General features: G+C 46.5%; 1 protein-coding gene across 1 annotated transcript in view; it reads right to left on the reverse strand.

Annotated features, from left to right (window-relative positions):
• The window catches only part of bltp3a (bridge-like lipid transfer protein family member 3A), a 37,599-nt gene that overhangs the window by 18,019 nt on the left and 7,387 nt on the right, over positions 1–12,193 (reverse strand). The window contains exons 2-10 of the mRNA XM_076275693.1: positions 11,246–11,408; positions 7,238–7,276; positions 6,406–6,497; positions 5,818–6,007; positions 5,151–5,291; positions 4,464–4,634; positions 3,840–4,026; positions 3,492–3,584; positions 2,402–2,578 (exon numbers count right to left, since the gene is read on the reverse strand). Of these exons, the coding sequence (XP_076131808.1) occupies positions 2,402–2,578; positions 3,492–3,584; positions 3,840–4,026; positions 4,464–4,634; positions 5,151–5,291; positions 5,818–6,007; positions 6,406–6,497; positions 7,238–7,276; positions 11,246–11,408 (1,253 nt within the window). The remainder of the gene's footprint in view (positions 1–2,401; positions 2,579–3,491; positions 3,585–3,839; positions 4,027–4,463; positions 4,635–5,150; positions 5,292–5,817; positions 6,008–6,405; positions 6,498–7,237; positions 7,277–11,245; positions 11,409–12,193) is intronic.

Here is a 12,193-nt window from a genome sequence, read left to right on the forward strand (position 1 = left end):
AAAACCATAAAACCTGTCCAGTCTAGCAAAAGACAAAAGGTTATTGTAGGAGTGAACCCATGTGTATTGCTTCTGTGTACTGTTAAAGTTCCTCCAGACATCAACAAGCTCATTTGCACTCATCAGTTCTATGAGCCTTCTGCGTGAGGGCATGTGTGGCTCTACATGATTCCTATCCAAATCCCTCTCAGATTCGGCATTCACTGCATCATCTGTGGGAGAACTTTGTTCTGTATGTAGGCCTACCGGCTTATCAATCGGGGTGACTCCGTTAACCTCTTCCCGCAAAAGGGAAGCATTATCTGCCCCTACTGACTCAGCTGAGGCAGACGGCCCACTGGATACAGCGGGTGCTGCAACCGCTGCAGTAGACGCACCCATTTCGGTAGACTGCTCATCTACCACAATTCCATTAGGCGTACTGTTGTTTTCGTGATTTATTTGCACATCACTCGAATTCCCCTTTGCCTTAGGACACGCACGAACAAGGTGCCCAGTTTTACCACAACCAAAGCACTTCATGACACTTGTTGAAGCATAGAAAACATAACTGAAGTTATCCACCTTCACGTTTAGAGTTAGGTCCAAGTCATCTTTGTTATCTTTTAGAATCATAAATAAGGATCGCCTGAACGACACTACATGTTTCAGGAGTGGGGATTTGCTTCCAATTGGAATCTTTTTAATTGAGGAAACCAATTTACCATACCGTGATAGAATTTCAGCCAAAACCTCATCTTTAGTAAATGGGGGAACATTTGACAAGGTCACTTTCTTTGATGGAGTGGAGAGAGGAAGAACGGCAGTAAAAACGCACTCAACCACTAAACCCCTCTCAACCAGCTCATTAGCCAACTGAACCGTGCCCAAAAACAGTAGCCTCGTGAGACCATCCTGATCTCGCGAGCTTCAGGGTTTCACTCGCAGATCAGTCTGGATACTTTCCGTTAAAGAGAATTTGGAGCAGTTCACCAAACGAACGTCCAATCAGCGTTGGCTTTGAGGCGGGTTGAGGTGTGACTCAACGAACAACATGACGGCATCCACAGATATCAAATTAGAAAGTATTCCTGGGTAAGCTGTGAAGCTATGAGTCTCAGCCATGCAGCTGGGAGGAATGAAAGACACAGACATCCTCCACGGCTGATTCCAGTTCACAATGGAGGAATATACTTTCTTCAGAAGTGTAGGGCCTACCGTGAAAACTTGATGGGAATTGTAGTTGATTAGGTTCATGTCACATACAAATGGTAAGTTAAAACATCTTAACGTTAGTCACGTTACCTAACTTAATTGTATGTTAAACGAAGGCATTAGAAGAACACTTTGTTCATCTAATTGGTTGATTTGGCCCGTCGATAACCAACAAAGGTAGTGATAGACAGATGGTTTATCCAATCAGCTAACCAGTATTTCCGCCCCTTCCCAAAAGTTATTCAATGAAAAGTTCCCAGATGGATATGCGGAGCAAATCCATCTGGCGGAGTCAGGTTACAAAAACAGCACAATTGCATTGTTCATTCGGGCCGCTGACAGAATATTGTCATGCCCTACAACTTCTCCTGCTGCTAAACTACAATCCTCTACGCTGGCATTCGATGCTATTTTAACAGCATGACGTCGCATAAGTTTCTCGAAACTCTCCATACCTGGGCGGCTGCCACCAAACATGGAAAGCAGCCGTCCAGGTAAATCAAGTAACAACACCAACAACAAAACCGTACGCCACTGTGTTTCTTATACTAGCCCAAACAAAACCAACCCAAACAAACAAACAAAAACAACACTATAAAGAAGAAAAGAAAAAATAAAGTAATAGAGATAGAAAAGATAGCAAAAAGATAGAAAAACGCTGTTCCTGGCACAGCGGTCAACAGTCACACTCACTCAAATGCTCGGCTCCGCCCACTCACTCCGACATGCACACAGAGAGAGAGAGAGAGGGAGGGAGAGCGAGACATAGAGAGAGAGGAGAGAGAGGAGATGAAGAGAGAGAGAGAGAGAGAGAGCAAGACAGAGAGAGAGAGGAGAGAAAGAAAGAAAGAAAGAAAGAAAGAAAGAGAGAGAGAGAGAGAGAGAGATTAATGACACATACAGACCCAGAAACAAAACCCAGCTTTCACAGAAAAGCACTGAAACATTTAAAAATGTACGAGTTTTTCAGTGTAACATACATGCTGCCCATGGAAAATGTCATTGCTGATGTTTTTAGCCAGATGTGACGAGAAGAGAAGAGAAAAGTGTGAAGAGAAAAGAACCTGATGCTCATCTGTGGTTAAAAGAAGCACACAGGGGATCCTAAACACCTTTTGATGTCTGCTGGGAGTAAATGTTTCAGAACAACACAACTCTCACTTCCTCAATGGCACAAGGGTTTTTATGATTTTATCTCACGTCTTACCCTGGGCCTTTTTGGCGGGGGATTCCCTGGCAGGTGCGGGGGCTGAGGGATCCGAGTGGGGGCCGGGGATGCCCGAGGCCTCGACGCGGCTCTGGAACTCCTGCAGCAGCTTGGCCGCCCACTGGGCCCTCGACTCCATGGCGCTACAGTGGCGCTCCCAATGGCGACAGCCGTCACCTGGCAGGAGCAATACACCACAGTTCAGTTCAGTTCGGTTCAATTCAAAGCTCAATTCAGTTCAATTCAGCTCAATTCAGTATAAATAAAGAATGATGGTTTCAAAGCACTCTCGAGAGCCCAAGGCCCGAAACTCATTCAATTATATTTACAAAGATCCCATAGCAGCTGGAATGGTCTCTGCTAGCGGCGCCGTTTCCATAGAGACATTGTTATGAATGATGGTCTGACCATTCTAGCACAAGGCTTACTTCTGAGTAATACCTCATATGGGAGCCCAGATAATTGCTTTTCTGACAATGTTCAGTTCAATCTTACACTCTATGCTTCCAGTCTGTTTCATGGTAAGAAGTTACTGCTTGGTGTCAGCCCCAGAACATAAAGAACGCTGTGCCTTTCCTAGCCAGTCTCTGCTGAGAGGCTGCTGGAGATTCAGTATTACATAAGCATTAAGCTCAAGCAGCGTGAAGACATTGCCAGTGACAGCCGAGGACAATTCATGGGAGAACGCTGCACGGGAGAGTGAACACATTCACGAAGGCCTTCCACCACAACTTAACTGGGAAAGAAAAGGCTTCTATCCATGGCTCCTCACACTGTAAGTGGACACAGAGCTATACCTATCTAATTTAAACACATTTACAGTAGATTTAACAATTAAGCAATCACAGGATAGTTTAAATTACATTACATTCAGCCCCTCTGCTCCTAAACCATCTCTCAGTGTAGCAGCACGTCTTTGCGCTTCCTAGTTACTGAACCCTTTGACCTGGTGACTGGAGATCCCACTGACTGTAGAAACAGTCTCTACACTCGATTGTGGTCATTGGGAGATACCGTGAGTGGAGGGAGGGGTGTGGGAGATACTGTGGTCATTGGAAGGTGCTGTGAGCGGAGGACGGAGTGAGGTCACCTGGTCGGTGGATGGGGTAGTAATCCAGGCCCAGCTTGCGGAAGGTCAACTGCATGGCTCCCTGAGAGCCCCTGGGTGGAGGTTCATCGGAGTCTGTAGTGAGAGGTAGAGAGGTCAAGAGGTCAAAAGGTCACCACATGCAGCATCATCCATATAAAGCACCTCTGGTTCGGGAAGATTACACACTTCTACAGTGCAGTCATGTCTAACAAACTATATGAGGAATCACATTCACCATATAATGACACAAATGTTTACAATCCAACATCGTAAACGCATGCGTATGCAGCAAAAAGACCCATGTGACATGGGACAGGCAGGTGGCAGAAAGAGGCTTTTATTGCACACCTGAGTCCACTGAGGAGCTGTCGTTGCAGATGTGGAGGTCCAGGCGAGAGATGAACGTGTGGTAGGAGGACTCCTTCACGTCGTGGAGGTCAAAGTACTGACCCAGCGTGTTGGGGGTCCGTGATGGTGTGGGGGTGGGAGGCGGGTCGGTCCACAGCGTGTGAATGCCTGGAGATGGAGGGGCAGTCTGGAGGGGTAGCGGAGGAGCACTTCATTAGATTATATTACAACAGATTTAATTAGAGTCTCCCATGGCCACACTCAGCAACGTACTGTACAGAGGAGTCGATTTCTGTGCACAGTATGCAAAACTGGAATAGATACCATAATAAACAACGCAAACAACATGACAGAATGGACACTTACAGCATACAGCTGTCAAACGGATACAATGAAAAGTAGAAATATTCCCTCAAGAATGTTTTACTGAAAAAAAATCTACACCAGACAGTAAAGTAAGCTGATTTGATTAAAGTCTTTACATATTATGTAAATCATAAATGCTACAATAATGAATAATAAGCACTTTACAAGACTCTGCATGAGGCATCCTGAATCAGGAGTCTCAGGAACCTCACGCAGGAGAGTCAGGCAGTAAGACAGTGAGCAGGATGACCAGGCTACCTGCAGGGAGTCGGCAGCCATACTCTTCCGCTGCTGTGCAGACTTCTCCATGGCCTCACTCAGGGACTTGGCGTAGTGGATGATGGCCTTGAGCTGAGAGTCCGTCAGCACCCACAGCAGGTCATCCAGGATGAAGAACAGCTTAGAGGCCAGAACATTGCAGTCCTTCACCTGGGACACAGATATGATACAGGCCAGGTGAGAACTACTGTTCATTGGTGTTGACTTAATTTATCAGTTGACCTATTGACTCGTTAAAATGTAAGCAAAGAGTACATATCCACAATGATTCACTTTAAGTCAACATAATAATGTTTTGGCCCCAGCTGTGGCGCAATTGGCTGGGGCACCTGCACCGTACGCCGGCGACCCGGGTTCGATTCCCGCCCCGTGGTCCTTTCCGGATCCCACCCCGACTCTCTCTCCCACTTACTTCCTGTCACTCTCCACTATTCTGTCGCATTAAAAAAGGCATACAAAAAAAAAGCCCAACATAATAATGTTTCAGGACTGTCTATGTACATCTCCACTGTATCATGAAGGGATCAGACTACACGATTCATGCCCAAATTTGTCACAAATTCGCAATACGAATAATGAGACACCATCGAAAAAGACAAATAAAATCAGTCTGTAACTAGCCTGTAAACCTTGTAATCAACATGTAGTAGCAGGTGGGATAGTTACCCTTCGCTTGAGCGCAATGCGGATTCGTCCCTGATTAGTGATAAGACGTAAGGGTGTGCTGCCCAAGTCCTGCTCCTCGCTCTCCATGGCATCTGCCTCGATTCGCAGACTCTGCCAGTTGATTTCCTTAAACGTCAGCACCTGTGGGAAACAGGCGAGACAACACATGCTTAGAGCAAAGGACACAGATGCAAACAAACAGATGGTGCTGATGGTAAGTAACAGGTCACTAAAAGGTCATGAACTAATCCACCCTTCCTGTGTTGAGAAACACAGCATCTTTAATAGAAAACATTGACAGAGCTTGGGGTGGAGGGTGGGGGTGTGGTATAGGGGAGGGGGGGTTGAGTGTAGTAGTAGGGGTGGGGGTTGCACGTCTGTGTCTTTGACTCAAGCACATTTCCTGATAATCAGATTACGGCCTCCCCTGCAAAAGGAAAGGAAAACCCTGCACCCAGGTAGACTTCAGTAAAAAGATAAAAAAGATAAAAAAAATAAAAAACAGGCCTGATTAGGTAATCTAATGTTAGCATTGGAAGTGGAGCTAAAATTAAAAAAAGAGAACTGGAGGATGAGTGTGTTTTTTCCCCCCAGCTATGCAGCTGCAACCGAGTATGACAGTAGCGAAAGCAGAACCACAGCCGGCCGTCGACTGCCATGACGTTACCTCTCCTCTCTTGGGGTCGGTGATGCGAGTGTAGCGGAGGTCGCTGCGTTGCCACTTGGGGTTCAGGCTGTTGCCCTGCAGCTGCCACAGCTCAAAGGAGGCGTGGAAAGCCCGCGCCTGAACCTTTATGGTGATGGAGTTGATGATGATCGACATGCCCTCTACCACCTTCTCGGCAAAACCATACTCGCTGTCAGGGAAGACAAGCAAGAGTATATAAGGACAGAGAAATAGAAATAGAATCTGAATGGGCTATAGCATGTTAAGAAGCTGTTAGCATTTATGTATTTATGGTGTGACCCGAATTATATTCACTGCTAACACCAATTAAGACACTCTGAATCCACATCTCTATGTTGCATAATTAGCTTTGCGATGAGAGAGAGGTATATGCTCTACCAAATAATATACTGCTGTATACCAATAAAATGGAGAGAATACAATGAACCCCTGTGTGCACTTGGACCCGAAAGCATCTCAATTCCCCCAGAATGGCTCTTACCTTTGACCTTCAGTAATGGCTATGGGGGACGGATGACTCTTACCTTTGACCTTCAGTAATGGCTATGGGGGACGGATGACTCTTACCTTTGACCTTCAGTAATGGCTATGGGGGACGGACCGTTGGGGGCCCGGGGTTCCTCACAGGTCCGCATCTCCACCTCCACCTTGTCCAGGAACTGCAAAAGGGGATAGACACAGGTCAGGGGTGTGTGTGTGTGTGTGTGTGTGTGTGTGTGTGTGTGTGTGTGTGTGTGTGTGTGTGTGTGTGTGTGTGTGAGTGAGAGAGAGAGAGAGAGAGGGAGAGAGAGACGTGGCGTATGTGGGTGTGTGATACAAGTGTGTGCAGCTTGTGGATGCATAAGAGTGTGAGTCTGACCATGCCTATGTGTCTTCCAGTTTGTCAAACATAGAGACGTTTGATCTTATGCGCTTGCATGTATTTGTGTGTTACTGTAGAAAGTGTGCATGTATGTTAACACGTTGTGTGTGTGTGTGTGCACACTCTTGTTTGTCTTGCACTCCCATAAGTGTGTGTCTGTAGGCAAAGCGTTCATGCAGCACCACGTTCACATGTGTGTGCGTGGGGGTTATAAGCTACAGCAACACTGACATCTAGATGTCAACGCCCTGCTCCGCAAGGTATGTGTGTGTGTTTGTGTGGGTGGGGGGACAGCAACACTGACATCTTACATGCCAAAGCCCTGCTCAGCAAGTTTCACTGGGTAGGTAGGGGAAAATGTTTGTCATGGCCAGGCAAAGACATCTGCTAAAGGTAGTACAGTCGGCTATACCCTGACTGTGTGCTTGGAAATGGAACAAGGGAGAGAGAGAGTGACAGATGGAGAGAAAGATGAACAGAAAAAATGATTATGTACAGTAGAGATGATGAAATCACACTATCTGTCTGTCTCCTTACCAGGCAGATAGGGCTGGTCTTCAGCTTGGTCCATTGTATCTAGACGAAACAAAAGATGAAACATCAATTTAAAAAATAATAGTTCATCCACAGTAGTCGTCAAACTTATAGTATTATCAAACTCGTTTACATAATCCACTCAAGACACACTGCAAATGCATAAGGTTCGAAGACTAGCCTAGATATAATTACCAAGCGCTTCCCCACAGGAACTGCTATCATACCATTGATTTTTGGTGGTGCTCTGCTCTACCAGTTCAGCTATGGGCCTACAGATGACAATTTACTCCAGGCTTCAGACAGAGTAAAACTCAGCCTCCTTTCTTCTCTCCGTACTGTCCAATTATTTATTGATTCAGCCTCCACTCAGTCTCAAGTCCGGCTGCTGTGAATGGCGCCTCACAATGGGACTAAAATGAACCTCATCACCGAGCATGAGCCTCCTGCATTAAAGTTAATGGGCAATGTGAGCTGTGAAAGTTATGAGGCAAGCCCAGGCCCTCCAGCCCTGCTGATTATCATCACAACTAGTTTTCTGGTTTCTGTTTCTGTATGTGTGGTTGTTTGTGTGTGTGTTAGTGTAGCATAAGCAATCGTGACTGCATTGGTCTTTATCTCCAATTTCAACGCCAAGGGGCTTTGCTCCACTGACTGCCCTGCTGTACTGTCTCTATCCATCTCCATCTCGATCTCTCCACCGCCATCGCTAAACAACACTTATCTATACAGAGGCAGGGGCGGTGGCAGCAGCAGCCGCAGGTCTGGATATTACATGATATCTGATTCAATGGTGCTTAAGTGTGCATGACTACCAAGTGTGGGTTTTCTCTCTCTGACCGTCACAGATGACACCAGTGACAGTGAGTGTACAGACCAGACGTCGTCACCAAAGCGACGTGGCGTGACAACATTCTGCGCACATCTGAGCACCAAGTCAGCTCAGTTGATCTCATGCAGTCCAGACACACTTCACAAGCGGTGAGGTTTTTTTTAATGAAACTGGAAGCTATGCTGCCAACATTCTCCCCTGGGACATTTTACATTACATTACATTACATTTGGCTGACGCATTTTTAGCCAAAGCGACAACATGGTAAACAGTTTAAGTTTTAAAGCAATTCTCAACAATTTTAGGACAATTTAAAAAACGGTAGAGTACAGTAAGAATAAGTGCATCAGTGAGTGCTGTTCAAGACGGCTGGTAAGTGCTAGGATCAGCAAGACTTGTTGTAAGTGGTGCTATGAGAGGAGATGTTCTCTAAAGAGCTGGGTCTTCAGGAGTTTTTTGAAAATGGAGAGGGATGTCCCTGCCCTTGTAGGAACTGGCAGTGTGTTCCACCAACGAGGAACAACAGATGAGAAAAGTTTGGATTGGCCTGAGCGTACCGGTGGTAGAGCTAGACGTCGTTCGTCTGAGGAGCGCAGCGGTCTAGAGGTAGCGTATGTCTTTATGAGGGCATTCAAGTAGGCGGGAGCAGAACTGGAGACTACTTTGTAGGCAAGCGTTAGAGCCTTGAATTTGATGCGGGCCGCCATAGGTAACCAGTGTAGCTGGATGAGCAGCGGGGTAACATGTGCCCTTTTGGGTTGGTTGTAGACCAGGCACGCCGCCGCGTTCTGGATCATCTGAAGGGGTTTCACTGCGCAGGCTGGGAGACCTGTCAGGAGGGCGTTGCAGTAGTCGTGTCGTGAGATGACCATTGCCTGAACCAGAAGTTAGGTAGCATATTAAGTCAAGTAAGTCCTGATTTTCCGTATGTTGTAGAGTGCGAAACGGCATGATCGGGCGACTGAGGCAACATGATCTGAGAAGTTTAGTTGGTTGTCGAGAACAACTCCTAGATTTCTTGCAGTCCTGGTAGGTGAAACAGACAAGGAGTCAAATTTGATGTTGATGTCGTGGTGTATGGTAGGTATAGCTGGGAGGACCAGCAGTTCAGTCTTTGAGAGGTTCAGCTGGAGGTGGTGTGCCTTCATCCATGTAGCTATGTCTGAGAGGCAATCCGAGATCTGTGCTGAAACCAAGGGGTCATCAGGTGGAAAGGACAGATAGAGCTGTGCGTCGTCTGCGTATGAGAAGCCATGCGAACGGATAATCTGTCCCAAGGAGGTGGTGTAGGTAGCAAAGAGAAGGGGGCCCAGCACTGAGCCCTGGGGGCCCCTGTGGTGAGATGGTGAGATGCAGATAGCTGACCAAGCCATGATACGTTAAACGAGCGTCCTGTGAGGTAGGATTCAAACCAGGAGAGAGCAGAACCGGAGATTCCCATGTTAGCAAGTATAGAGAGAAGGATGCGGTGATTAACCGTGTCAAAGGCAGCCGATAAGTCAAGCAAAATGAGTACTGATGACCGAGCGGTCGCCCTGGCTTCTTTTAAGGCTTCTGTTACAGACAGCAGAGCCGTTTCGGTAGAATGGCCGCTTTTGAACCCAGACTGATTTGGATCCAGGTTGTTCTGTGAAAGGAAGTCAGAGACCTGTTTGGAGACTGCTCGTTCAATACCTTTGGATAGGAAAGGCAGGTAGTTCTCGACTTGAGCAGGGTTGAGAGAAGCTTTCTTAAGTAACGGTGTTACCCAGGCCATTTTGAACGCTGTTGGAAATGTGCCGGAGGTTAGCGAGACATTGATCACATGTGTGATAGCTGGTGCGATGGTCGGGCTGATGGACTGAAGTAGGCTCGTAGGTATAGGGTCCAGCGAGCATGTGGTAGGACGGCTACATGTCAGGAGTCTAGATACTTCACTCTCGGAGAGAGGCGCGAATGCTGAAAAAGATGTTCCAGCAGCCCCTAGAGGTTGTAGGAGTGCGGTATCTGAGTCAGATGCGTTGTGTGGGCATGTAGACAATTGACTGCTGATTGCCGCCACTTTGTAAAAAATGAGGCGAGGGTATCCGCAGTAAGGCTGGTTGGAGTAGGGTTGAGTAGCGATTTGAAGGTTGAGAAAAAATTTCGAGTGTCTGTAGCGCTGTTGATTTTGTCATTGTAGAAAGCCGTCTTAGCAGCAGGGATGCTGGGTGAGAAGGAGGTCAGGAGTGTCTGGTAGTTTTTGAGGTCATCAGTTAGTTTGGATTTGTGCCATTTCCTCTCCGTGGCTCTGAGTTTGGTGCGCTGCGATCGGAGGGTATCATTTAGCCATGGATGAGAGTGTTTGGATCGAGCTGGCCTTGTGGTAAGAGGGCACAGCTCGTCTAGACACGAGCTCAGTGTGGAGCAGAGCGAGTCTGTGGCCTCATTAACCTCCAGAGAGGAGAAGGTGTTGAGTGGAGGTAGACCGGAGGCAACCACAGAGGAAAAGTGCGTTGGAGACAGGTTCCGGATGTTGCGGCAGAATGTGACCATCGGCTGAGGAGCCGGAGGCTGTTCTGTCAGGCTGACGTTGAACTGGATGAAGAAGTGGTCAGAAAGATGGAGAGGCGTCACCATGAGGGTGTCAGTGCTGCAGTTCCGAGTGAGGATCAAGTCAAGCTCTTTGCCAGCTTTATGAGTAGGTGGGCTTTGAACCAGTTTGAGGTCAAAAGAGTGGATCAGGGCCAAAAAGTCCGCTGAGCCTGGGGCATCTAAGTGGATGTTCATATCGCCGAGAACGAGAAGCGGACAGTCATGCTCAGGGATGGAGGACAGCAGAGTGTCAAGTTCGTCCATAAAGTCAGAGCAAGGAGTTCCAACGAAAAGGTGGTTGGCATAGCCAGCTATGAAGTCCGTTTTGCTGACTGCGGATTGACAGTTCCACAAGCCCATGGAGAAGGAGGTTTCTGTAGGCGGACCGTTTAAGTATAAGACAATATTTGGCATATTGTCAAATGTTAGACACTCAGGGTTCCCACTCTAAGTGAAATGTAAAATTCCATCACTTTTCCCTGATTTTCCCTGACAAAAAAAACTACATTTCCATGACCTACTTTATAATGAAGGGTACAAGATTTCATGTAGCGTTTTTTTTCTTTTTTTACTCAGAAACGCCTACCCAAATTGCTCACACACTCACACATGTGTGGGGTACCTACCCGAATGGCGGCCTTGTTGCAGTAGACGCGTGTCACAGCCAGCCACGTGGGGAGGTCCAGCATGTTCTGCAGCACCTCCTCATCCAGCTCTAGGTTGGACAGTTGCCCTTCCCCCTTCAGCGTGCTCAGGTTGATCTTGTCCGGTGACAGGTTCTTGGTGAACCTGAAAGGAAGCATGAACAGACAAACTGAGGCAAGTCTTATATATATGGGCTAGAAATAACTCAATGTCATTAATCTGCTTTTATTAATTCATACACACAGTCAAGTGTTAGTGTTGCAGCATTGATGTAAGGATGGGCCTGCTTCGTGTAGTCTAATTGATGATTATGCTTTTGTCAAGATTGAAAATAGATGGCAGTTTTCCGTAACGTGGGTGAGTTATTAATACCACATTGTAACGACATCTTGTTTTCTGAACATGGGCAGGGCAGGTTCTCAATGATAAAGCAGCTGTGGAATGTGGTAATTCAGAATGAATGATTCTGGAATGCTGCCAAGCCTTAACCTCAATGCTTTTCTGAATTACAAGCAGCCATGTTGCTTTGACAGGCTGGGGTTACGGTTGTACATTAGTGATGACATTATGGAGATCTGGAAACCTCAGAGTCCCAAATAAAAAAAATATTGATGAATAATGTGTTTCTGAGGAGTTTCCTCCGCCAAATCCAATATTTTCTTGTAGCACGATGACATCTTGAAGACTGTTATCCCACTTATGCGCCAGGTTGCCACACATGTTTTTTAAGCATGTGCACAGCCCACAAAGGAAACATTTGTTTCCATTTAAAAAAGCAAACCTTGGTTTAGTTACTTTGTAGCTACTTTTTAAAATTTTTACCTTTTCCAACATTATTCACAGAATAGATTGTTGGCTTAGTTAGGCTTCCATATTCCATTGTTGTAAAGTTCAAGTACTTTAGCTTGCCAGTTGCATATTGACAATGT

This window comes from Alosa pseudoharengus, unplaced genomic scaffold, assembly GCF_046254945.1.
Source record: "Alosa pseudoharengus isolate Yale_2024_CS ecotype anadromous, Long Island Sound unplaced genomic scaffold, YU_APseudo_1.1 YU_APseudo_1.1_scf_9, whole genome shotgun sequence".
Classification (NCBI taxonomy): Eukaryota; Metazoa; Chordata; class Actinopteri; order Clupeiformes; family Clupeidae; genus Alosa; species Alosa pseudoharengus.